The 27,693-nt window shown below is 41.8% G+C and overlaps 1 protein-coding gene across 4 annotated transcripts in view; it reads left to right on the top strand.

The window, feature by feature from the left end:
- Polr1B (RNA polymerase I subunit Rpl135) overlaps nt 1-27,693 on the top strand; it is a 242,799-nt gene that overhangs the window by 158,098 nt on the left and 57,008 nt on the right. For all 4 annotated transcript variants that reach the window (XM_071673312.1, XM_071673309.1, XM_071673310.1 and 1 more), the window contains 2 exons: nt 7,070-7,182; nt 22,218-22,356. In XM_071673312.1, the coding sequence (XP_071529413.1) occupies nt 7,070-7,182; nt 22,218-22,356 (252 nt within the window). The remainder of the gene's footprint in view (nt 1-7,069; nt 7,183-22,217; nt 22,357-27,693) is intronic.

Below are 27,693 nucleotides of genomic sequence, written 5' to 3'. Positions count from 1 at the left end.
CAGATAATGACCTCTCTTTCCACACATTCTTCAGTGCTCCCAGAACCTTCATCTCCTCACCCATTATATGACTCACTTTCACTATCATGGTTTTGTTTGCTGCCTTGTGCACTCCCATTTATCTAAAATACTTCACTCCTCACCCTAACTAACCTGTCCTTCTACACTAGTAAACTTAATTACTTTGCATTTATTATCATTTACTCTCAACTTCCTCCTTTCTCACTGTTCCAAACTCAGTATCAAACATTTACAGCATCTTATTCAAATCTGCCACCAGTGTTGTGTCATCAGCACACAATAAACAATTGACGCACTTCCGAGGCCCCTTCATCCCTTACAGACTGCATGCTCACCCTTTCTCAAGTCTCTTGCATTTCCCTCCCTCACCATCCCATCCATGAATAGAATTAAAACAGCCATGGTGACATCACACATTCCCTGTTGCAGACCAACCTTTGCTTGGAACCATTCACTCTCTATTCTTCCCACTGGTACACATGCCTTGCACCCACAATAGAAACTTCTCACAGCTTCTAGCAGCTTTCCTTCCAGACCATATATTCATAAGACCTTCTACTAAGGCATTTCTATCATTACTATTATATGCTTTTTCCAGATCCATAAATGCCATTTACAAGTCCTTCTGCATGTCTTAGTATTTTTTAGATTTTTTTGTAAAGGAAACACCTGATCCACACATCCTCTACCACTCTTGACACCACATTATTCCACCCCAATCTGATGTTTTGTACCAGTCTTTACCCTTTGTATCACTGCCCTCTTATACACCTTTACAGGTACACTTACAAAACATATACCTCTGTAGTTTGAATGCCCACCTACTTTTTTCATACTTGTTCAACGTTTTCTCCATTAGTGAGGTAGTTCAAGGAAGAGATGAAGAAAAGGCCACATTTGCTCATACCCATTATCTAGCTGCCATATGCAATACCCTAGCCAAAGCCAGGTACGGATTTTTTTGACTAGTCCCTTGGAAAGGATAAGCAGCTGGATTAACTGTGGATTGACAGCCACGACCAGGTTTAAAAACTTTAAAGTTGTTGCCAGGTCACCCTTACTCTGTATTCTTTTATGCAGGACAAATATAAAACCACTAACCATTCTGTTTAACTCATCTCTCTTAATTCTTAGAACATCTTTGTTGCCCTTTTTTCAGTACTGTCTGTGTTGTATCTTAGTACGTCTTTAAGTGTGATAACCAAATTTAAGGAACATATTTCGTATTTGAGGAACACATGGAACAAATGATGATATTTCAGTGCCTGCCTATAAAGGTCCTACAAGAATAGAACAGAAATAGAGATTGAAGTATAAATGTCAAGGATTTAGGAATTAAAGTGAGTGAAAATGTTGTGAACGTAATTTTATGTACTCGGTGTGCCTACAGCAACTGTACTTTTATGTGTTGCCTCTTCTTGTCTTCATGTAAATTTGAATGCATACTTTTTTGATATGCAGAAGTACCATCCATACACCTCTCTGTTCTCTTTGTCTAGCAACTTTCCTTCATCATCCTATCTATATGTCTGTCCATGTCTCTGAAGTCTCTTCCAATTGGAATTCCCTCAAAGAGGTGGCCATGGCAAAAGAGTCTCCATAAGTAAAGAACTCCAGTACTGCTTCTTAGCCTTTAGTGCCTCACCCTTAACAGGCCACTGACAGAGTGCAACTCTAGCACACTGCTTGCAGAGGTTCCTTGCCTAATGTTCCTTATGACTACTTCTTTCTAATGCTCCTACCTACTACTTTTATCTAATGTTTCTACCTGATGCTCCTGCCTAAACGTTGCTACCTACTACTTCAGTCTACTGCTCCTACCATTGTGACGAAAGGCAGGGCTAGCGTATAGAGCTCACTGCAGGAAAATCTAGAGTTATGAAGAATGAGCATTATGAGTTAAGTGTTGTCAAGTGTTATGTATGACAAGGAGAGTTTGTGTGTGCGTAGACAGAATGCCAGTAGTCCACATGTTAGCGAGGCAGAAAGAAAAGACAGCTACCTGGGTCAGATGAGTACAACTTGACAACTACTAAAGTGCTTGCTAACTATGCAGATGTCACTAACCCTCCTGATACCCAGGTGAGTAGTTCTGGTAATATACCTCCCTGGTCATTGGCTGCTTGCCAATTACTACCATCCCACTGTGCACTTCCATTTCTCACCTACCCACCTCTCACATGCCACACACTTCTCATCTTCTCGTGGACATGCCAGCACTGTTTCTAATTGCTCAGTCCCTTTTTTTTGTTTACCTTAAATTTTTGCCATGCTGCATCCAATCTTTCTTGATATTTCTTCACACACATCACATATCTAACCATGTTTACTTACTTTCACCACCCTCTTCTCACTCATACGTTTCATCTCCCCACAAATCTCACCCTTTCTTTCACTAGCTGACACTCTCAAGGCATTCACATCCAAGAGTCTCTCTTTTGCAGACATATTGGTTAATATCAATTCAGTAATGTCTGTTTACCATTCTTCATAAATCACCCAGATATACTTATGTATGACTCTCTTTTTAAGCCAGGTATTCTTAGCCACCGGTCCTTTTTCAGCTTGCAACTCCACTATTCACCTCACTGAATACTCCGTGTCCTCCAGTCATATTCTCAGTAGCCACATTATTCACTCTCGCATTTTATCACCCATCACTAATACCTGATCTCTAGCATCAAAATTGCTGATACACTCACTCAGCTGTTACCAAACCACTTGCCTATCCTCACCCTCCTTCTCAAGGCCAAGTGCATAAGTACTGATGATTACCCATCCCTCTCAACCCACTTTCATTTTGACCCACACTCCCACAACTCCTGCTTCAGTTACCCCTTCCTTAGCTCTTGCCCAAACACCAACCTCTGCTTCACTCCTAATACATTCCCAAACCATTCTTCACTTTTACCCTTGATCTTTGTTTCACTCAGATGCAGAACATCCATGTTCCTTTCCTTAAACATGCTACCTATTTCTTCATTTCTTCTCTTGGTTACATTCACACACATTTAGACACCCCAGCCTGAGGCTTGAGGAGGATGAGCATTCCTCTCTTGGATCCTTCTGTTTTCTCTTAGAAATTGAAATGTATAATGCAGGAGGTTTCCAGCCCCCTGTTCCTGTCCCTCTTAGTTGCCTTTTACAACAAACAGGGAATATAGAGCTAGAATTCTTTCTTGCCTACCCAGGGTAAATACAGTTTGCCATAATTTGTTGATTATACATTCATTGTATCAGATCATAGGGGTGTGAGAGCTGGTAAGAATTCCATCCTCATTGTTCAACAAAATCCTGAAAACAGCAGGAATATACCTAAAGAACATAGTAAATGTTGTCATGATTACCTCATTTAAGTTTGAATGGAGAAAAACTGGAGGAAGTGAAGTGTTTTAGATATCTGGGAGTGGATTTAGCAATGGATGGAACCATGGAAGCGGAAGTGAGTCACAGGGTAGGGGAGAGGGCGAAGGTTCTGGGAGTGTTGAAGAATGTGTGGAAGGCGAGAGCGTTATCTCGGAGAGCAAAAATGGGTATGTTTAAAGGAATAATGGTTCCAACAATGTTATGTGGTTGCCAGGTATGGGCAATAGATAGGGTTGTGCAGAGGAGGGTGGATGTATTGGAAATGAAATGTTTGAGGACAGTATGTGGTGTGAGGTGGTTTGATCGAGTATGTAATGAAAGGGTAAGAGAGATGTGTGGTAATAAAAAGAGTGTGGTTGAGAGAGTAGAAGAGGGTGTATTGAAATGGTTTGGTCACATGGAGAGAATGAGTGAGGAAAGATTGACAAAGAGGATATATGTGTCAGAGGTAGAGGGAATGAGGAGAAGTGGGAGACCAAATTGGAGGTGGAAAGATGGAGTGAAAAAGATTTTGAGCGATCGGGGCCTGAACATACAGGAGGGTGAAAGGTGTGCAAGGAATAAAGTGAATGGGAACGATGTGGTATACTGGGGTCGATGTGCTGTTAATGGATTGAACCAGGGCATGTTAAGCTTCTGGTGTAAACCATGGAAAGCTTTGTGGGGGCCTGGATGTGGAAAGGGAGCTGTGGTTTCGGTGCATTACACATGACAATTTGAATCTGAGTGTTAACGAATGTGGCCTTTGTTGTCTTTTCCTAGCGTTATCTCGTGCATGCATGGGGGAAGGTGGGGTGCCATTTCATGTGTGGTGGGGTGGCGACAGGAATGGATGAAGGCAGCAAGTATGAATATGTACATGTTTATGTATGTATGTGTCTGTGTATGTATATGTATGTGTACATTGAAATTTATATGTATGTATATGTGCGTGTGTGGGCGTTTATGTATATACATGTGTATGTGGGTGGGTTGGGTCATTCTTTCTTCAGTTTCCTTGCGCTACCTCGCTAACGTTGGAGACAGTGACTAAGTATAATGAATAAATATAAATATGAATTATCTCATTAGTGATCAGATGAGCGATTAGAACAATGTTTGATATAATTTAGGAGAAGATTCCTAGTCAGTTGAAGAAAAAGCAGAATTATATATCCCTTGTGGTCTCATGATTTATTTATTTATTTATTTATTTTTTTTTTTGCTTTGTCGCTGTCTCCCGCGTTTGCGAGGTAGCGCAAGGAAACAGACGAAAGAAATGGCCCAACCCACCCCCATACACATGTATATACATACGTCCACACACGCAAATATACATACCTACACAGCTTTCCATGGTTTACCCCAGACGCTTCACATGCCTTGATTCAATCCACTGACAGCACGTCAACCCCGGTATACCACATCGCTCCAATTCACTCTATTCCTTGCCCTCCTTTCACCCTCCTGCATGTTCAGGCCCCGATCACACAAAATCTTTTTCACTCCATCTTTCCACCTCCAATTTGGTCTCCCTCTTCTCCTCGTTCCCTCCACCTCCGACACATATATCCTCTTGGTCAATCTTTCCTCACTCATTCTCTCCATGTTCCCAAACCATTTCAAAACACCCTCTTCTCCTCTCTCAACCACGCTCTTTTTATTTCCACACATCTCTCTTACCCTTACGTTACTTACTCGATCAAACCACCTCACACCACACATTGTCCTCAAACATCTCATTTCCAGCACATCCATCCTCCTGCGCACAACTCTATCCATAGTCCACGCCTCGCAACCATACAACATTGTTGGAACCACTATTCCTTCAAACATACCCATTTTTGCTTTCCGAGATAATGTTCTCGACTTCCACACATTCTTCAAGGCTCCCAGAATTTTCGCCCCCACCCCCACCCTATGATCCACTTCCGCTTCCATGTTTCCATCCGCTGCCAGATCCACTCCCAGATATCTAAAACACTTCACTTCCTCCAGTTTTTCTCCATTCAAACTCACCTCCCAATTGACTTGACCCTCAACCCTACTGTACCTAATAACCTTGCTCTTATTCACATTTATTTTACTAGCCTTTATTTATGATTAGATAGAAGTTTAGTCAACAAAGTCCAGATTTTTTCGAATTTCGAAAACTGCCTGGTCCCAAGTTTGAAAGTTTTACCTGGATTGAACATTGTACTCCCAGCTTGCATAGAAAATGTAGAATGTGGTATGTAGTAGATAGGGATATAACACCCAAAACAATGTTATGACTAGAATAAGAAAGCATAACTGTAAGATTGAGGAAATATATGATAAGAGCTATGGTTATCTGCAGTACTGTAATACACACACAGGAAAAACAAGGGAATGTAAGGAATATAAAAGAATTTAGGAAGGAAAAAAATGGTGTACATTGAAAGGATGAAATTGATGTAGATCAGGGATTCGATTATGACAGCACAAAGAGTGGAGAGAATAAATATTGGCAATAGAACTGCGGAGAAAATAGAAATGAGACAGTTGAGAAACAAAACAACAGGTGAGTCTAACAAAATGTTGTAAGGAAATTACAGAAAGTGAAGAAAATGCTCATAGTCAGAAGAAATTTGCAGAAAATGTGCTTGTTAATTGAGAAGGCAGTGGAGAACTACACGAGTGATAAAGTATGAGACAAAGAACCACAAGAACAAAGTCAAGGATGACTGAAAAAAATGAATGCAAAGAAACCAAAGAGACATAGTGAGCACAAGAAAAGTCAGTATTACATGCATGCAATACATAAACCTTTCATTTTGTTGGGAAGGCCCTAATTGTGGCACAGATCCTCACACTTTATGTAAATATATGATGATTATGGGTATTTTCATGGTGTGATTTCATTCTGCTAATGCTTAAACTTGGTATGTTTTGTGACAATAAGTTCACAGTGATGGGCATGGCCTAAGTATTTGCAAATTACGCACTTTATGGCTAATTTTGCTTACAAGGTCTAATTTAACACATCACTTACATATTTACATGTCGTACATACTTTGTTATCCCTGGGGATAGGGGATTAAGAATACTTCCCACGTATTCCCTGCGTGTCGTAGAAGGCGACTAAAAGGGGAGGGAGCGGGGGGGCTGGAAATCCTCCCCTCTCGTTTTTTTTTTTAATTTTCCAAAAGAAGGAACAGAGGGGGCCAGGTGAGGATATTCCAAAAAAGGCCCAGTCCTCTGTTCTTAACGCTACCTCGCCAACGCGGGAAATGGCAAATAGTTTAAAAGAAAAGAAAAGAAAGAAACATACTTTGTGTATTTTCTATGCTTTATTTCTGGATTCATTTACATTTGCACAGACAGGATATTATTTATGTAGATTAATGAAAAAAGATAGATGTGTGTAGCAATTTCGTGTTATTATTTGGTACATATATTGAAGGCCCTGATTAAAGATCACTATTTTAGATGATAGTCTGTTTCCCTTTGCCTCTGGGTATCGGTCCTGGTTTTTCTTCCTTTATGACCCTTGTTTTTCTTCAGATATATTACTAAAGCAGTCATATTCTTTTCAACCATATTGATATGGGATGGTTTTGGGATGGATCATTTATCCACCACTTTGCTTTCAAAGTTGGAAGGATAGTTAGAGAGATAGATGCAAACAAGATGCTGATTATTGTAGATATAAACCAAACCTCTGTAAAACCATATGTTTCAGGTAATGCATGTTTTCCGAAGAAATGCAGAAGACCCTAAACTGAAGGAGTTTTTAGATAGCAATGGTCTTCCATATCCTGGTACACCACTCACAGAAGGTGACCCCTATTACTGGTGAGACTTGCTTTGTTGTTATTACTGTCTTCCCTTTTTATATTTCAGTATTCATTGTATGATTTTAATGGCAGATGCTGCTATTATCTTTCACTTGTTTTTAAAAGGAACTACCAATACAGTCATCACATCATCCACAAGTGACTTACTTCTGAATTTAACCTCTACAAATTCAGGATCATGAACAGACGTTGATAAGTGGCCCAAAAGTAAGATATCCAATCAGAGTTCAGAGTTCCAATTAACCATAGAAGTAAATTACACCATCCATATGCTATCTTGGACAGTCATCGACAAAAGTTCATTCCCAAGCCCTTTTGGAAATATCTGACAATGGACACTTGGGAAAGTAAGGATAAGACTTGTGTATACCTGTTAAGTAGTTTCCATGCGGACGCTGATAAAAGCATAATCCAGGTTCCATCTTACAAGACATGCATTAAGCCTTGTTTTGAAATATCTTAACATTCTCCTAAATCAGATTATGTTCAATCCTGCATCACTATACCCTAACACAGCGTACCCTGCCTATCCGTATCAGGCCTACCAGCTATTTGATATTTATGAGGATGATATATATCGCTAGTTTTGACTTCCATAAACGTACAAGAGATGAAAAAGGAAATATACTTACATCAAGTGAAGCTTATTCTTTTTTTTTTTTTTTTTTTCAAAGTGATAGAGATGGAAAGCAAAAAGGTGTTTTTCATGTACCCTCATGTATCCAAGATATGGTTGTACTTTATGTAATGAAGAAAATTGAGAAACATCATAAGCCAATATTCCTGTTTCATGATAAGAGAAGTGGACCAGGCAGTATGATACAGTGGTTTAATTGATGAAAACTACTATTGACGTTTGTGTAAATAAATTATACATTTCCCTTTTCCATAGCCAGAGGTTGAACCATTATGTGACATTCATTTTTTTCATTTCATTTCATGCTAGAAGTTTCAGTTTTCTAAATTATTTCTTACATTTTTCATATGTATATATATGTAAGTGTGTGTGTGTGTGTGTGTATATGTGCGTATGTGTATTTTTTTTTTTTTTCTGTCTCCCGCGTTTGCGAGGTAGCGCAAGGAAACAGACGAAAGAAATGGCCCAATCCACCCACATACACATGTATATACATACGTCCACACACGCAAATATACATACCTACACAGCTTTCCATGGTTTACCCCAGACGCTTCACATGCCTTGATTCAATCCACTGACAGCACGTCAACCCCGGTATACCACATCGCTCCAATTCACTCTATTCCTTGCCCTCCTTTCACCCTCCTGCATGTTCAGGCCCCGATCACACAAAATCTTTTTCACTCCATCTTTCCACCTCCAATTTGGTCTCCCTCTTCTCCTCGTTCCCTCCACCTCCGACACATATATCCTCTTGGTCAATCTTTCCTCACTCATTCTCTCCATGTTCCCAAACCATTTCAAAACACCCTCTTCTGCTCTCTCAACCACGCTCTTTTTATTTCCACACATCTCTCTTACCCTTACGTTACTTACTCGATCAAACCACCTCACACCACACATTGTCCTCAAACATCTCATTTCCAGCACATCCATCCTCCTGCGCACAACTCTATCCATAGCCCACGCCTCGCAACCATACAACATTGTTGGAACCACTATTCCTTCAAACATACCCATTTTTGCTTTCCGAGATAATGTTCTCGACTTCCACACATTCTTCAAGGCTCCCAGAATTTTGGCCCCCTCCCCCACCCTATGATCCACTTCCGCTTCCATGGTTCCATCCGCTGCCAGCTCCACTCCCAGATATCTAAAACACTTCACTTCCTACAGTTTTTCTCCATTCAAACTCACCTCCCAATTGACTTGACCCTCAACCCTACTGTACCTAATAACCTTGCTCAGAGTGGGGTGCCTAAATGTGTGTGGATGTAACCAAGATGTGAAAAAAGGAGAGATAGGTAGTATGTTTGAGGAAAGGAACCTGGATGTTTTGGCTCTGAGTGAAACGAAGCTCAAGGGTAAAGGGGAAGAGTGGTTTGGGAATGTCTGGGGAGTAAAGTCAGGGGTTAGTGAGAGGACAAGAGCAAGGGAAGGAGTAGCAATACTCTTGAAACAGGAGTTGTGGGAGTATGTGATAGAATGTAAGAAAGTAAATTCTCAATTGATATGGGTAAAACTGAAAGTTGATGGAGAGAGGTGGGTGATTATTGGTGCATATGCACCTGGGCATGAGAAGAAAGATCATGAGAGGCAAGTGTTTTGGGAGCAGCTGAATGAGTGTGTTAGTGGTTTTGATGCACGAGACCGGGTTATAGTGATGGGTGATTTGAATGCAAAGGTGAGTAATGTGGCAGTTGAGGGAATAATTGGTATACATGGGGTGTTCAGTGTTGTAAATGGAAATGGTGAAGAGCTTGTAGATTTATGTGCTGAAAAAGGACTGATGATTGGGAATACCTGGTTTAAAAAGCGAGATATACATAAGTATACGTATGTAAGTAGGAGAGATGGCCAGAGAGCGTTATTGGATTACGTGTTAATTGACAGGCGTGCAAAAGAGAGACTTTTGGATGTTAATGTGTTGAGAGGTGCAACTGGAGGGATGTCTGATCATTATCTTGTGGAGGCTAAGGTGAAGATTTGTAGGGGTTTTCAGAAAAGAAGAGTGAATGTTGGGGTGAAGAGGGTGGTGAGAGTAAGTGAGCTTGGGAAGGAGACCTGTGTGAGGAAGTACCAGGAGAGACTGAGTACAGAATGGAAAAAGGTGAGAACAATGGAAGTAAGGGGAGTGAGGGAGGAATGGGATGTATTTAGGGAATCAGTGATGGATTGCGCAAAAGATGCTTGTGGCATGAGAAGAGTGGGAGGTGGGTTGATTAGAAAGGGTAGTGAGTGGTGGGATGAAGAAGTACGAGTATTAGTGAAAGAGAAGAGAGAGGCATTTGGATGATTTTTTCAGGGAAAAAATGCAATTGAGTGGGAGATGTATAAAAGAAAGAGACAGGAGGTCAAGAGAAAGGTGCAAGAGGTGAAAAAAAGGGCAAATGAGAGTTGGGGTGAGAGAGTATCATTAAATTTTAGGGAGAATAAAAAGATGTTCTGGAAGGAGGTAAATAAAGTGCGTAAGACAAGGGAGCAAATGGGAACTTCAGTGAAGTGCGCAAATGGGGAGGTGAAAACAAGTAGTGGTGATGTGAGAAGGAGATGGAGTGAGTATTTTGAAGGTTTGTTGAATGTGTTTGATGATAGAGTGGCAGATATAGGGTGTTTTGGTCGAGGTGGTGTGCAAAGTGAGAGGGTTAGGGAAAATGATTTGGTAAACAGAGAAGAGGTAGTGAAAGCTTTGCGGAAGATGAAAGCCGGCAAGGCAGCAGGTTTGGATGGTATTGCAGTGGAATTTATTAAAAAAGGGGGTGACTGTATTGTTGACTGGTTGGTAAGGTTATTTAATGTATGTATGACTCAGGGTGAGGTGCCTGAGGATTGGCGGAATGCGTGCATAGTGCCATTGTACAAAGGCAAAGGGGATAAGAGTTGAGTGCTCAAATTACAGAGGTATAAGTTTGTTGAGTATTCCTGGTAAATTATATGGGAGGGTATTGATTGAGAGGGTGAAGGCATGTATAGAGCATCAGATTGGGGAAGAGCAGTGTGGTTTCAGAAGTGGTAGAGGATGTGTGGATCAGGTGTTTGCTTTGAAGAATGTATGTGAGAAATACTTAGAAAAGCAAATGGATTTGTATGTAGCATTTATGGATCTGGAGAAGGCATATGATAGAGTTGATAGAGATGCTCTGTGGAAGGTATTAAGAATATATGGTGTGGGAGGAAAGTTGTTAGAAGCAGTGAAAAGTTTTTATCGAGGATGTAAGGCATGTGTACGTGTAGGAAGAGAGGAAAGTGATTGGTTCTCAGTGAATGTAGGTTTGTGGCAGGGGTGTGTGATGTCTCCATGGTTGTTTAATTTGTTTATGGATGGGGTTGTTAGGGAGGTAAATGCAAGAGTTTTGGAAAGAGGGGCAAGTATGAAGTCTGTTGGGGATGAGAGAGCTTGGGAAGTGAGTCAGTTGTTGTTCGCTGATGATACAGCGCTGGTGGCTGATTCATGTGAGAAACTGCAGAAGCTGGTGACTGAGTTTGGTAAAGTGTGTGGAAGAAGAAAGTTAAGAGTAAATGTGAATAAGAGCAAGGTTATTAGGTACAGTAGGGTTGAGGGTCAAGTCAATTGGGAGGTGAGTTTGAATGGAGAAAAACTGGAGGAAGTGAAGTGTTTTAGATATCTGGGAGTGGATCTGGCAGCGGATGGAACCATGGAAGGGGAAGTGGATCATAGGGTGGGGGAGGGGGCGAAAATTCTGGGGCCTTGAAGAGTGTGTGGAAGTCGAGAACATTATCTCGGAAAGCAAAAATGGGTATGTTTGAAGGAATAGTGGTTCCAACAATGTTGTATGGTTGCGAGGCATGGGCTATGGATAGAGTTGTGCGCAGGAGGATGGATGTGCTGGAAATGAGATGTTTGAGGACAATGTGTGGTGTGAGGTGGTTTGATCGAGTGAGTAACGTAAGGGTAAGAGAGATGTGTGGAAATAAAAAGAGCGTGGTTGAGAGAGCAGAAGAGGGTGTTTTGAAGTGGTTTGGGCACATGGAGAGAATGAGTGAGGAAAGATTGACCAAGAGGATATATGTGTCGGAGGTGGAGGGAACGAGGAGAAGAGGGAGACCAAATTGGAGGTGGAAAGATGGAGTGAAAAAGATCTTGTGTGATTGGGGCCTGAACATGCAGGAGGGTGAAAGGAGGGCAAGGAATAGAGTGAATTGGAGCGATGTGGTATACCGGGGTTGACGTGCTGTCAGTGGATTGAATCAAGGCATGTGAAGCGTCTGGGGTAAACCATGGAAAGCTGTGTAGGTATGTATATTTGCGTGTGTGGACGTATGTATATACATGTGTATGGGGGTGGGTTGGGCCATTTCTTTCGTCTGTTTCCTTGCGCTACCTCGCAAACGCGGGAGACAGCGACAAAGTATAATAAAAAATAAATAATAATGTATATTATCCCTGGGGATAAGGGTGAAAGAATACTTCCCATGCATTCCTCGCGTGTCGTAGAAGGCGACTAGAGGGGACGGGAGTGGGGGGCCAGAAATCCTCCCCTCCTTGTATTTTTTTAACTTTCTAAAATGGGAAACAGAAGAAGGAGTCACGCGGGGAGTGCTCATCCTCCTCGAAGGCTCAGACTTGGGTGTCCTAAATGTGTGTGGATGTAACCAAGATGTGAAAAAAGGAGAGATAGGTAGTATGTTTGAGGAAAGGAACCTGGATGTTTTGGCTCTGAGTGAAACGAAGCTCAAGGGTAAAGGGGAAGAGTGGTTTGGGAATGTCTGGGGAGTAAAGTCAGGGGTTAGTGAGAGGACAAGAGCAAGGGAAGGAGTAGCAATACTCTTGAAACAGGAGTTGTGGGAGTATGTGATAGAATGTAAGAAAGTAAATTCTCGATTGATATGGGTAAAACTGAAAGTTGATGGAGAGAGGTGGGTGATTATTGGTGCATATGCACCTGGGCATGAGAAGAAAGATCACGAGAGGCAAGTGTTTTGGGAGCAGCTGAATGAGTGTGTTAGTGGTTTTGATGCACGAGACCGGGTTATAGTGATGGGTGATTTGAATGCAAAGGTGAGTAATGTGGCAGTTGAGGGAATAATTGGTATACATGGGGTGTTCAGTGTTGTAAATGGAAATGGTGAAGAGCTTGTAGATTTATGTGCTGAAAAAGGACTGATGATTGGGAATACCTGGTTTAAAAAGCGAGATATACATAAGTATACGTATGTAAGTAGGAGAGATGGCCAGAGAGCGTTATTGGATTACGTGTTAATTGACAGGCGTGCAAAAGAGAGACTTTTGGATGTTAATGTGTTGAGAGGTGCAACTGGAGGGATGTCTGATCATTATCTTGTGGAGGCTAAGGTGAAGATTTGTATGGGTTTTCAGAAAAGAAGAGTGAATGTTGGGGTGAAGAGGGTGGTGAGAGTAAGTGAGCTTGGGAAGGAGACCTGTGTGAGGAAGTACCAGGAGAGACTGAGTACAGAATGGAAAAAGGTGAGAACAATGGAAGTAAGGGGAGTGAGGGAGGAATGGGATGTATTTAGGGAATCAGTGATGGATTGCGCAAAAGATGCTTGTGGCATGAGAAGAGTGGGAGGTGGGTTGATTAGAAAGGGTAGTGAGTGGTGGGATGAAGAAGTACGAGTATTAGTGAAAGAGAAGAGAGAGGCATTTGGATGATTTTTTCAGGGAAAAAATGCAATTGAGTGGGAGATGTATAAAAGAAAGAGACAGGAGGTCAAGAGAAAGGTGCAAGAGGTGAAAAAAAGGGCAAATGAGAGTTGGGGTGAGAGAGTATCATTAAATTTTAGGGAGAATAAAAAGATGTTCTGGAAGGAGGTAAATAAAGTGCGTAAGACAAGGGAGCAAATGGGAACTTCAGTGAAGTGCGCAAATGGGGAGGTGAAAACAAGTAGTGGTGATGTGAGAAGGAGATGGAGTGAGTATTTTGAAGGTTTGTTGAATGTGTTTGATGATAGAGTGGCAGATATAGGGGTGTTTTGGTCGAGGTGGTGTGCAAAGTGAGAGGGTTAGGGAAAATGATTTGGTAAACAGAGAAGAGGTAGTGAAAGCTTTGCGGAAGATGAAAGCCGGCAAGGCAGCAGGTTTGGATGGTATTGCAGTGGAATTTATTAAAAAAGGGGGTGACTGTATTGTTGACTGGTTGGTAAGGTTATTTAATGTATGTATGACTCATGGTGAGGTGCCTGAGGATTGGCGGAATGCGTGCATAGTGCCATTGTACAAAGGCAAAGGGGATAAGAGTTGAGTGCTCAAATTACAGAGGTATAAGTTTGTTGAGTATTCCTGGTAAATTATATGGGAGGGTATTGATTGAGAGGGTGAAGGCATGTATAGAGCATCAGATTGGGGAAGAGCAGTGTGGTTTCAGAAGTGGTAGAGGATGTGTGGATCAGGTGTTTGCTTTGAAGAATGTATGTGAGAAATACTTAGAAAAGCAAATGGATTTGTATGTAGCATTTATGGATCTGGAGAAGGCATATGATAGAGTTGATAGAGATGCTCTGTGGAAGGTATTAAGAATATATGGTGTGGGAGGAAAGTTGTTAGAAGCAGTGAAAAGTTTTTATCGAGGATGTAAGGCATGTGTACGTGTAGGAAGAGAGGAAAGTGATTGGTTCTCAGTGAATGTAGGTTTGTGGCAGGGGTGTGTGATGTCTCCATGGTTGTTTAATTTGTTTATGGATGGGGTTGTTAGGGAGGTAAATGCAAGAGTTTTGGAAAGAGGGGCAAGTATGAAGTCTGTTGGGGATGAGAGAGCTTGGGAAGTGAGTCAGTTGTTGTTCGCTGATGATACAGCGCTGGTGGCTGATTCATGTGAGAAACTGCAGAAGCTGGTGACTGAGTTTGGTAAAGTGTGTGGAAGAAGAAAGTTAAGAGTAAATGTGAATAAGAGCAAGGTTATTAGGTACAGTAGGGTTGAGGGTCAAGTCAATTGGGAGGTGAGTTTGAATGGAGAAAAACTGGAGGAAGTGAAGTGTTTTAGATATCTGGGAGTGGATCTGGCAGCGGATGGAACCATGGAAGGGGAAGTGGATCATAGGGTGGGGGAGGGGGCGAAAATTCTGGGGCCTTGAAGAGTGTGTGGAAGTCGAGAACATTATCTCGGAAAGCAAAAATGGGTATGTTTGAAGGAATAGTGGTTCCAACAATGTTGTATGGTTGCGAGGCATGGGCTATGGATAGAGTTGTGCGCAGGAGGATGGATGTGCTGGAAATGAGATGTTTGAGGACAATGTGTGGTGTGAGGTGGTTTGATCGAGTGAGTAACGTAAGGGTAAGAGAGATGTGTGGAAATAAAAAGAGCGTGGTTGAGAGAGCAGAAGAGGGTGTTTTGAAGTGGTTTGGGCACATGGAGAGAATGAGTGAGGAAAGATTGACCAAGAGGATATATGTGTCGGAGGTGGAGGGAACGAGGAGAAGAGGGAGACCAAATTGGAGGTGGAAAGATGGAGTGAAAAAGATCTTGTGTGATTGGGGCCTGAACATGCAGGAGGGTGAAAGGAGGGCAAGGAATAGAGTGAATTGGAGCGATGTGGTATACCGGGGTTGACGTGCTGTCAGTGGATTGAATCAAGGCATGTGAAGCGTCTGGGGTAAACCATGGAAAGCTGTGTAGGTATGTATATTTGCGTGTGTGGACGTATGTATATACATGTGTATGGGGGTGGGTTGGGCCATTTCTTTCGTCTGTTTCCTTGCGCTACCTCGCAAACGCGGGAGACAGCGACAAAGTATAATAAAAAATAAATAATAATGTATATTATCCCTGGGGATAAGGGTGAAAGAATACTTCCCATGCATTCCTCGCGTGTCGTAGAAGGCGACTAGAGGGGACGGGAGTGGGGGGCCAGAAATCCTCCCCTCCTTGTATTTTTTTAACTTTCTAAAATGGGAAACAGAAGAAGGAGTCACGCGGGGAGTGCTCATCCTCCTCGAAGGCTCAGACTTGGGTGTCTAAATGTGTGTGGATGTAACCAAGATGTGAAAAAAGGAGAGATAGGTAGTATGTTTGAGGAAAGGAACCTGGATGTTTTGGCTCTGAGTGAAACGAAGGTAAAGGGGAAGAGTGGTTTGGGAATGTCTTGGGAGTAAAGTCAGGGGTTAGTGAGAGGACAAGAGCAAGGGAAGGAGTAGCACTACTCCTGAAACAGGAGTTGTGGGAGTATGTGATAGAATGTAAGAAAGTAAATTCTCGATTGATATGGGTAAATCTGAAAGTTGATGGAGAGAGGTGGGTGATTATTGGTGCATATGCACCTGGGCATGAGAAGAAACATCACGAGAGGCAAGTGTTTTGGGAGCAGCTGAATGAGTGTGTTAGTGGTTTTGATGCACGAGACCGGGTTATAATGATGGGTGATTTGAATGCAAAGGTGAGTAATGTGGCAGTTGAGGGAATAATTGGTATACATGGGGTGTTCAGTGTTGTAAATGGAAATGGTGAAGAGCTTGTAGATTTATGTGCTGAAAAAGGACTGGTGATTGGGAATACCTGGTTTAAAAAGCGAGATATACATAAGTATACGTATGTAAGTAGGAGAGATGGCCAGAGAGCGTTATTGGATTATGTGTTGATTGACAGGCATTCGAAAGAGAGACTTTTGGATGTTAAATGTGCTGAGAGGTGCAACTGGAGGGATGTCTGATCATTATCTTGTGGAGGCTAAGGTGAAGATTTGTATGGGTTTTCAGAAAAGAAGAGTGAATGTTGGGGTGAAGAGGGTGGTTAGAGTAAGTGAGCTTGGGAAGGAGACTTGTGTGAGGAAGTACCAGGAGAGACTGAGTACAGAATGGAAAAAGGTGAGAACAATGGAAGTAAGGGGAGTGGGGGAGGAATGGGATGTATTTAGGGAATCAGTGATGGATTGCGCAAAAGATACTTGTGGCATGAGAAGAGTGGGAGGTGGTTTGATTAGAAAGGGTAGTGAGTGGTGGGATGAAGAAGTAAGATTATTAGTGAATGAGAAGAGAGAGGCATTTGGATGATTTTTTCAGGGAGAAAATGCAATTGAGTGGGAGATGTATAAAAGAAAGAGACAGGAGGTCAAGAGAAAGGTGCAAGAGGTGAAAAAAAGGGCAAATGAGAGTTGGGGTGAGAGAGTATCATTAAATTTTAGGGAGAATAAAGAGATGTTCTGGAAGGAGGTAAATAAAGTGCGTAAGACAAGGGAGCAAATGGGAACTTCAGTGAAGTGCGCAAATGGGGAGGTGATAACAAGTAGTGGTGATGTGAGAAAGAGATGGAGAGAGTATTTTGAAGGTTTGTTGAATGTGTTTGATGATAGAGTGGCAGATATGGGGTGTTTTGGTCGAGGTGGTGTGCAAAGTGAGAGGGTTAGGGAAAATGATTTGGTAGACAGAGAAGAGGTAGTAAAAGCTTTGCGGAAGATGAAAGCCGGCAAGGCAGCAGGTTTGGATGGTATTGCAGTGGAATCTATTAAAAAAGGGGATGACTGTATTATTGACTGGTTGGTAAGGTTATTTAATGTATGTATGACTCATGGTGAGGTACCTGAGGATTGGCGGAATGCGTGCATAGTGCCATTGTACAAAGGCAAATGGGATAAGAGTGAGTGCTCAAATTTCAGAGGTATAAGTTTGTTGAGTATTCCTGGTAAATTATATGGGAGGGTATTGATTGAGAGGGTGAAGGCATGTACAGAGCATCAGATTGGGGAAGAGCAGTGTGGTTTCAGAAGTGGTAGAGGATGTGTGGATCAGGTGTTTGCTTTGAAGAATGTATGCGAGAAATACTTAGAAAAGCAAATGGATTTGTATGTAGCATTTATGGATCTGGAGAAGGCATATGATAGAGTTGATAGAGATGCTCTGTGGAAGGTATTAAGAATATATGGTGTGGGAGGCAAGTTGTTAGAAGCAGTGAAAAGTTTTTATCGAGGATGTAAGGCATGTGTACGTGTAGGAAGAGAGGAAAGTGATTGGTTCTCTGTGTGGGAGGCAAGTTGTTAGAAGCAGTGAAAAGTTTTTATCGAGGATGTAAGGCATGTGTACGTGTAGGAAGAGAGGAAAGTGATTGGTTCTCTGTGAATGTAGGTTTGCGGCAGGGGTGTGTGATGTCCCCATGGTTGTTTAATTTGTTTATGGATGGGGTTGTTAGGGAGGTGAATGCAAGAGTTTTGGAAAGAGGGGCAAGTATGAAGTCTGTTGTGGATGAGAGAGCTTGGGAAGTGAGTCAGTTGTTGTTCACTGATGATTCAGCACTGGTGGCTGATTCATGTGAGAAACTGCAGAGGCTGGTGACTGAGTTTGGTAAAGTGTGTGAGAGAAGAAAGTTAAGAGTAAATGTGAATAAGAGCAAGGTTATTAGGTACAGTAGGGTTGAGGGTCAAGTCAATTGGGAGGTAAGTTTGAATGGAGAAAAACTGGAGGAAGTAAAGTGTTTTAGATATCTGGGAGTGGATCTGGCAGCGGATGGAACCATGGAAGTGGAAGTGGATCATAGGGTGGGGGAGGGGGCGAAAATCCTAGGAGCCTTGAAGAATGTGTGGAAGTCGAGAACATTATCTCGGAAAGCAAAAATGGGTATGTTTGAAGGAATAGTGGTTCCAACAATGTTGTATGGTTGCGAGGCGTGGGCTATGGATAGAGTTGTGCGCAGGAGGATGGATGTGCTGGAAATGAGATGTTTGAGGACAATGTGTGGTGTGAGGTGGTTTGATCGAGTAAGTAACATAAGGGTAAGAGAGATGTGTGGAAATAAAAAGAGCGTGGTTGAGAGAGCAGAAGAGGGTGTTTTGAAATGGTTTGGGCACATGGAGAGAATGAGTGAGGAAAGATTGACCTAGAGGATATATGTGTCGGAGGTGGAGGGAACGAGGAGAAGTGGGAGACCAAATTGGAGGTGGAAAGATGGAGTGAAAAAGATTTTGTGTGATCGGGGCCTGAACATGCAGGAGGGTGAAAGGAGGGCAAGGAATAGAGTGAATTGGATCGATGTGGTATACCGGGGTTGACGTGCTGTCAGTGGATTGAATCAAGGCATGTGAAGCGTCTGGGGTAAACCATGGAAAGCTGTGTAGGTATGTATATTTGCGTGTGTGGACGTATGTATATACATGTGTATGGGGGTGGGTTGGGCCATTTCTTTCATCTGTTTCCTTGCGCTACCTCGCAAACGTGGGAGACAGCGACAAAGCAAAAAAAAAAAAAACTTACATCAATGACTGTTTCTTACCAGATCACATTAGCTTAATGCTGCATTTCTGGTTCTCCTTTTTGTGAGGCTCATATGATGTTCCTTTAATACGTTTGCTAAGGTTTTATTACGTTAAAGTTGGACAATCTGGCATATAAAGGCATTATTATTATTATTATTATTTTTTTTTTTTTTTACTATTCGCCATTTCCCACGTTAGCGAGGTAGCGTTAAGAACAGAGGACTGGGCCTTTGTGGAATATCCTCACCTGGCCCCACTCTGTTCCTTCTTTTGAAAAAAAAAAAAAAAAGAAAAAAAAACGAGAGGGGAGGATTTCCAGCCTCCCGCTCCCTAGCCTTTTAGTCACCTTCTACGACACGCAGGGAATACGTGGGAAGTATTCTTAATTCCCTATCCCCAGGGATAATAAAGGCATTATATGAATGTATATTTTTAACAAGACCAACCAAGAATCTTAGAGACCATCTGATAAAGGGATCGAGGTGTTAATGAGCCCTGAATATTTGTATTATGCTGTATATCAAGAGTCATTGTTAGGGATGTGTCCTGATAAGAAAGTGAAAGAAAATACATTTTAGTGTGCTGTAGTTTAAGTGTGCTCAAATGAGTTATCTGTTATCTTTAGATTATATGAAGTTATGCATATGGCTGATTCATATCCTACACAAGCAGCTTAGGATATGTTTGCAGTAACATTTAGAGTTTGTGGCATACAGTGTGTTTGATGAACAGTTTGCATCAGGTCACAACTAACACCAGAATGAAGAGCAGCAACAGATCTCTGTCTTAGTTTATATTACAAAGCGTGTGGCATGGTTTACTCTGACCTCTTCATATGCCTTAGTTCAGTTTCATAACAAAATGTGATTCCTTGTATGACACACAGTGCACCAGATCCTTCTATATTGTGCATGTCTCTAGCCTTCAAAAGTTTAATGTTGAATAAGAAATTGTTGTTCACAAATTCTGTCTAAAAAGGTAAAAATCTCATTAACCGGATAAGAGCTTTTGGAATACATTTTGAAAGCCACATTAGCAATGACCAAAACTGAATGGAATGGTATTAACATGGAAATGATAGATTAAGGGAGAACATAGTATCATTCATACAAAGAGGATGAATTATGGAGGGAAGATGATGGACTCGTAATTAGAAATACTGAGAGGACATTGTACAAGGATAACCTGCAGACAGCTTCTGTATGTCTGTGTCCATTTATGCCTGTTTATCCAGCAACATATCTAAAAAGAAGAAAGAAACAATGGCCTACCCTATCACAATGCTGGTGAGACGAAGCATAGACCAACCAAGCATAGCAGATATGCATAAAATGGCATACGTAACATCAATACACAAAGAGGGACCAGATTGCTGATGAAATAGGACAGACTAGTCAACCTAATATCATACATGAGTGAAGTTCTTTAGAAGATTATAAAGAAGCACATAATGGAACATCTTTCTTTTCTTTCAAACTATTCGCCATTTCCCGCGTTAGCGAGGTAGCGTTAAGAACAGAGAACTGGGCCTTTGAGGGAATATCCTCACCTGGCCCCCTTCTCTGTTCCTTCTTTTGGGAAAAAAAAAAAAAAAAAAAAAAAAAAATGAGAGGGGAGGATTTCCAGCCCCCCGCTATGAACTATGATGTACTACTAAAGAAAGTGGCAAGGCATAATATAAAGGGAAAAAGGAGGAATGGATTAATGGATTTTTAATCAGTAGAAAGCTTTTCTTCATACTTGTTCTCTGTTTCCCATGTTAACGAGACAGCACCAAGAATATGGAACATATAACTACAAATAAATTCATGAATGAAGGACAGCATGGCTTTGTACATGATAAAAGCACAGAAATGCAGCCACTAACTATTTACAACATTTATGTAACAATAATTGGGAAAATTTTTTTAACTTAATTTTGCAAAACATTTGACAAAGTGAACTATGAAGTACTACTAAAGAAAGTGGCAAGGCATAATATAAAGGGAAAAAGGAGGAATGGATTAATGGATTTTTAATCAGTAGAAAGCTTTTCTTCATACTTGTTCTCTGTTTCCCATGTTAACGAGACAGCACCAAGAATATGAAGAAAAGTCTTATTTGCTGACATCTCCATAACTGTCACTTATGATGCACCAAAATCAGAACCCCCATCCACAACCAGGCCCCACAGACCTCTCCATGGTTTCCCCCAAATGCTTCAAATATCCTGGTTTAACCCACTGATAGTACATACAACCACATCACTGCAATTACTGTATCCCTTGCACATGTTGCACCATCCTGCATGTTCAGGCCCTGGGCCTTCAAAACATCATTCTTTCCATTCTTCCACCTCATTAGTTTTCCCCTTTACCTTGTTCTTTCCAACTTCTGACGTTTATATCCCCTTAGTCATCCTCTCCTTACTCATTTATTCCATAACAGCACATCCACCTCAGGTCACTCGTATACAATCCTCTTTTTACCACACCTATCTTGTACCCCATTGTTTCTCATTTGATCGACCCTCCTCATGTGACAAATTGTCCTCAAACATTTAACTTCCAACATCTTTGCTCTATCCTTTACTTTTTTTTTTTTAAAGCCCACACCTCACATCCTTTCCTCCTCCTCCTCCTCCTCCTCCTCCTCCTCCTCCTCCTCCTCCTCCTCCTCCTCCTCCTCTCCCCCCCCCCCCCCCCCCCCCCCCCCATCCTTCCATCCTTCATGCTCCTCCTCTCTCTCTCCTCCAAACTTGTTCTTATATAGTTTTTACATTGGTTGAACTGTTGTGGAAGAGACTGTTGTTCAGAAATCGGGACTTTCATGTTTAAAGCATAACTCTGAAATATAATTGACTTTATTGACAGTAATACAGATTTGCTGAAGCCATCTAAAAACTTTTGTTGCCTGAATTCAGGAGTTCTTTACGTGAGGATGGTGTTGCCAATTTAGGCTTTTTTATTTTATATTTTTTTCAAAATGACATTGGTCCATGTCTGAACTGCTGGTCCATGTCTGAACTGCCAGCTTGTCTATATTGTTATCCCCTCCCAGTTTGTATATGTTTAAATGCAGAGACAAGTCACCCATAATTAACGCAATCTCAGCCTCTTTTGTGCGAACTGTAATGTTTGTTTTTAAGGACTGGATGAATTATTGGTGAAACTCGCATGAACTTTTTGTCCTTTGAACTGCAAATGATGTTTTGTGGATGTTGTCAAATTATTGATTTAGATTTTTGTTTTCATGTGCAGTGTTTATGACTTATGTCAACGAAGATATCGGGTCATGGAATACAGAGGTGAAGACTGCATTGTGGACAAGTATGCCATTATGGCTGCCACTATGAGCACTGGAGAGTGTCAGCGTGCCAGTATAACTTTGAGAGTTAAAGTAAGTAACATCATTATAAAAGTGGATTTATTTTATAATTTATAGCAATTTTACATCTGCTAAAACTTTTTCATCAGGTTATATTTTGCAAGTGATGTAAACCTAGGATCCATTTAATGGGGCTTCTGCAACTATGAGGTTCTGTTCCACGTTGGAGCATGGCAAGATGGGATCATTTTCGGCAGGAACATCCTTGATAAGACTGTATTCCTTTCTGTCTGCTGGCAATAATATGCATTTGTTGAAGATGACTTTTCTTTTGCTGTGTTACTGTTTGAAGTTTTTCAGTAGCTTCATTTTATTGTGATTCACTATATATTCCCAGAACCCCATTTATGTGGCTCCTTTAGCTTCAGCACTGTGCTATAGCAAGTAGCAGGGAAATGATGATGCCCTTTGGAGAGAAATAATCCTGGACAAATTTGCATCTTTTCATCTATTGACAGTACAGGCTTTTTCATTTGGCAGCCTTGGGACCTTGCCATTCCCAGACCAAGACCACAGAAAATACCAGAAAACAGAAATTAACCCCTAAGGGAACCCCTTATGTAAACATATTCCCAACCCTGAGTCTTGCCAGCTCATTCCACATACATATTGCTGTGTTTTCAAAGGTAGAACAAAGATTAAAGCTGGAAATGATACAACCATAAAGTATTCCAGACAGGGTTTTTATTGTTTCATGTTTACATCAGAAGTACCCCCTGAGTATCTTGGGCAAAGATTTTTGTGGCATACAACACTAATAGTGGTTCCAACAATGTTGTATGGTTGCGAGGCGTGGGCTATGGATAGAGTTGTGCGCAGGAGGGTGGATGTGCTGGAAATGAGATGTTTGAGGACAATGTGTGGTGTGAGGTGGTTTGATCGAGTAAGTAATGTAAGGGTAAGAGAGATGTGTGGAAATAAAAAGAGCGTGGTTGAGAGAGCTGAAGAGGGTGTTTTGAAATGTTTTGGGCACATGGAGAGAATGAATGAGGAAAGATTGACCAAGAGGATATATGTGTCGGAGGTGGAGGGAACGAGGAGAAGTGGGAGACCTAATTGGAGGTAGAAAGATGGAGTGAAAAAGATTTTGTGTGATCGGGGCCTGAACATGCAGGAGGGTGAAAGGCGGGCAAGGAATAGAGTGAATTGGATCGATGTGGTATACCGGGGTTGACGTGCTGTCAGTGGATTGAATCAGGGCATGTGAAGCGTCTGGGGTAAACCATGGAAAGTTGTGTGGGGCTTGGATGTGGAAAGGGAGCTGTGGTTTCTGGCATTATTGCATGACATCTGGAGACTGAGTGTGAACGAATGGGGCCTTTGTTATCTTTTCCTAGCGCTACCTCGCACACATAAGGGGGGAGGGGGATGGTATTCCATGTGTGGCGAGGTGACGATGGGAATGAATAAAGGCAGACAGTGTGAATTGTGTGCATGGGTATATATGTATGTGTCGGTGTGTGTATATATATGTGTACATTGAGATGTATGGGTGTGTATGTTTGTGTGTGTGGACGTGTGTGTATATACATGTGTATGGGGGTGGGTTGGGCCATTTCTTTCTTCTGTTTCCTTGCGCTACCTCGCAATTGCGGGAGACAGCGACAAAGCAAAATATAAATAATGATAACAACACTAATACAGGACAGATTTGTTAGCATCATACACTTGTTCTGAGGCAAAGTTTTCTGCTGCCACTAACTGTGCAAATTCATCCACAAACTTTGTCGCAGCTTTGTGACTTGTAGTTAATGTAACAAAGACCGTAGGTTGGTAGTTGGCTTTGGTTGACTCTTGTTACTATTGTTGTTTTATAGTTATTGTCAAGGCAGCCAGCCCATGCTGCATCAGTCCCAGCCAGGCAGCTGGCTTTTACACTCTCACCATTTACATATTGCTGCTGATTATTTGATAGAGAATTGGAATTTTTATTGATTCTTTTGATATGACCTTACATTACAAGCTTCCATGTCAGCACAACGCTTTTCTCCATACATGCTATGCGCTTAAACTTTTTTAATTATCCTTGTGAATGTTGTCATATTTTATTTTTTTTATATGAAAATCTTTGGCCTGCTCAATAAGCATCTCCCCAGAAATGCTTACACTCTCATTACATCAGAGCTTAAACCACTTTACAAGTTCACTGTCAAATTCTGTATTCTTGGCACCTTTCAAAGTTTTCTGAAACTGAAATTTTCTGGCTTTCATTTTCAGCAGAAAAACTGAATATAAGAGATTAACATGGCTGTTAATTAGCTCAGCTGCAGTGTAAACAGATTTTGGCACCTTAGCACTGCTAACAGCACTGCCCCGTTGCCAGATCCACAACCTAATGATGGTAGATTCAGAACATGCCAGACCACGGGAGTTAACAAACCACAGAAAGCCAAATTAGAGAAGTACAACTTGTAATACAAATGTCAGTTCTCACCCAGGCTTTAATCTCACATCTGTTTATTTTTTTTTTTTTTTTTTTTTTTTTTTTTTTTATACTTTGTCGCTGTCTCCCGCGTTTGCGAGGTAGCGCAAGGAAACAGACGAAAGAAATGGCCCCCCCCCCCCCCCATACACATGTACATACACACGTCCACACACGCAAATATACATACCTACACAGCTTTCCATGGTTTACCCCAGACGCTTCACATGCCTTGCTTCAATCCACTGACAGCACGTCAACCCCTGTATACCACATGACTCCAATTCACTCTATTTCTTGCCCTCCTTTCACCCTCCTGCATGTTCAGGCCCCGATCACACAAAATCTTTTTCACTCCATCTTTCCACCTCCAATTTGGTCTCCCTCTTCTCCTCGTTCCCTCCACCTCCGACACATATATCCTCTTGGTCAATCTCTCCTCACTCATTCTCTCCATGTGCCCAAACCATTTCAAAACACCCTCTTCTGCTCTCTCAACCACGCTCTTTTTATTTCCACACATCTCTCTTACCCTTACGTTACTTACTCGCTCAAACCACCTCACACCACACATTGTCCTCAAACATCTCATTTCCAGCACATCCATCCTCCTGCGCACATCTCTATCCATAGCCCACGCCTCGCAACCATACAGCATTGTTGGTACCACTATTCCCTCAAACATACCCATTTTTGCTTTCCGAGATAATGTTCTCGACTTCCACACATTTTTCAAGGCTCCCAAAATTTTCGCCCCCTCCCCCACCCTATGATCCACTTCCGCTTCCATGGTTCCATCCGCTGACAGATCCACTCCCAGATATCTAAAACACTTCACTTCCTCCAGTTTTTCTCCATTCAAACTCACCTCCCAATTGACTTGACCCTCACCCCTACTGTACCTAATAACCTTGCTCTTATTCACATTTACTCTCAACTTTCTTCTTCCACACACTTTACCAAACTCAGTCACCAGCTTCTGCAGTTTCTCACATGAATCAGCCACCAGCGCTGTATCATCAGCGAACAACAATTGACTCACTTCCCAAGCTCTCTCATCCCCAACAGACTTCATACTTGCCCCTCTTTCCAGGACTCTTGCATTTACCTCCTTTACAACCCCATCCATAAACAAATTAAACAACCATGGAGACATCACACACCCCTGCCGCAAACCTACATTCACTGAGAACCAATCACTTTCCTCTCTGTTTATTTATTCATTTTATTTTCCCGCTGTCTCCTGCGTTTGCGAGGTAGCACAAGGAAACAGACAAAAGAAATGGCCCAACCCACCCCCATACACATGTATATACATACGTCCACACACGCAAATATACATACCTACACAGCTTTCCATGGTTTACCCCAGACGCTTCACATGCCCTGATTCAATCCACTGACAGCACGTCAACCCCGGTATACCACATTGATCCAATTCACTCTATTCCTTGCCCTCCTTTCACCCTCCTGCATGTTCAGGCCCCGATCACACAAAATCTTTTTCTCTCCATCTTTCCACCTCCAATTTGGTCTCCCACTTCTCCTCGTTCCCTCCACCTCCGACACATATATCCTCTTGGTCAATCTTTCCTCACTCATTCTCTTCATGTGCCCAACCATTTCAAAACACCCTCTTCTGCTCTCTCAACCACGCTCTTTTTTATTTCCACACATCTCTCTTACCCTTATGTTACTTACTCGATCAAACCACCTCACACCACACATTGTCCTCAAACATCTCATTTCCAGCACATCCATCCTCCTGTGCACAACTCTATCCATAGCCCACGCCTCGCAACCATACAACATTGTTGGAACCACTATTCCTTCAAACATACCCATTTATTTATTTATTTATTTATTTATAAATAAGATTGATTGCCATTTCCCATATCACTGAGGTAGCACCAGGAAACAGATGAAGAATGTCCCATCGACTCATATACACACGCACACATATATATATTATTATTATTATTGGGAAGGAGACTTGTGTGAGGAAGTACCAGGAGAGACTGAGTACGGAATGGAAAAAGGTGAGAACAATGGAAGTAAGGGGAGTGGGGGAGGAATGGGATGTATTTAGGGAATCAGTGATGGATTGCGCAAAAGATGCTTGTGGCATGAGAAGAGTGGGAGGTGGGTTGATTAGAAAGGGTAGTGAGTGGTGGGATGAAGAAGTAAGATTATTAGTGAAAGAGAAGAGAGAGGCGTTTGGACGATTTTTGCAGGGAAAAAATGCAATTGAGTGGGAGATGTATAAAAGAAAGAGACAGGAGGTCAAGAGAAAGGTGCAAGAGGTGAAAAAGAGGGCAAATGAGAGTTGGGGTGAGAGAGTATCATTAAATTTTAGGGAGAATAAAAAGATGTTCTGGAAGGAGGTAAATAAAGTGCGTAAGACAAGGGAGCAAATGGGAACTTCAGTGAAGGGCGCAAATGGGGAGGTGATAACAAGAAGTGGTGATGTGAGAAGGAGATGGAGTGAGTATTTTGAAGGTTTGTTGAATGTGTTTGATGATAGAGTAGCAGATATAGGGTGTTTTGGTTGAGGTGGTGTGCAAAGTGAGAGGGTTAGGGAAAATGATTTGGTAAATGGAGAAGAGGTAGTAAAAGTTTTGCGGAAGATGAAAGCCGGCAAGGCAGCAGGTTTGGATGGTATTGCAGTGGAATTTATTAAAAAAGGGGGTGACTGTATTGTTATCTGGTTGGTAAGGTTATTTAATGTATGTATGACTCATGGTGAGGTGCCTGAGGATTGGCGGAATGCGTGCATAGTGCCATTGTACAAAGGCAAAGGGGATAAGAGTGAGTGCTCAAATTACAGAGGTATAAGTTTGTTGAGTATTCCTGGTAAATTATATGGGAGGGTATTAATTGAGAGGGTGAAGGCATGTACAGAGCATCAGATTGGGGAAGAGCAGTGT

Source organism: Panulirus ornatus, chromosome 18 (genome assembly GCF_036320965.1).
Source record: "Panulirus ornatus isolate Po-2019 chromosome 18, ASM3632096v1, whole genome shotgun sequence".
NCBI classification, from domain to species: Eukaryota; Metazoa; Arthropoda; class Malacostraca; order Decapoda; family Palinuridae; genus Panulirus; species Panulirus ornatus.
This window is presented reverse-complemented; position numbering and strand designations above follow the sequence as displayed.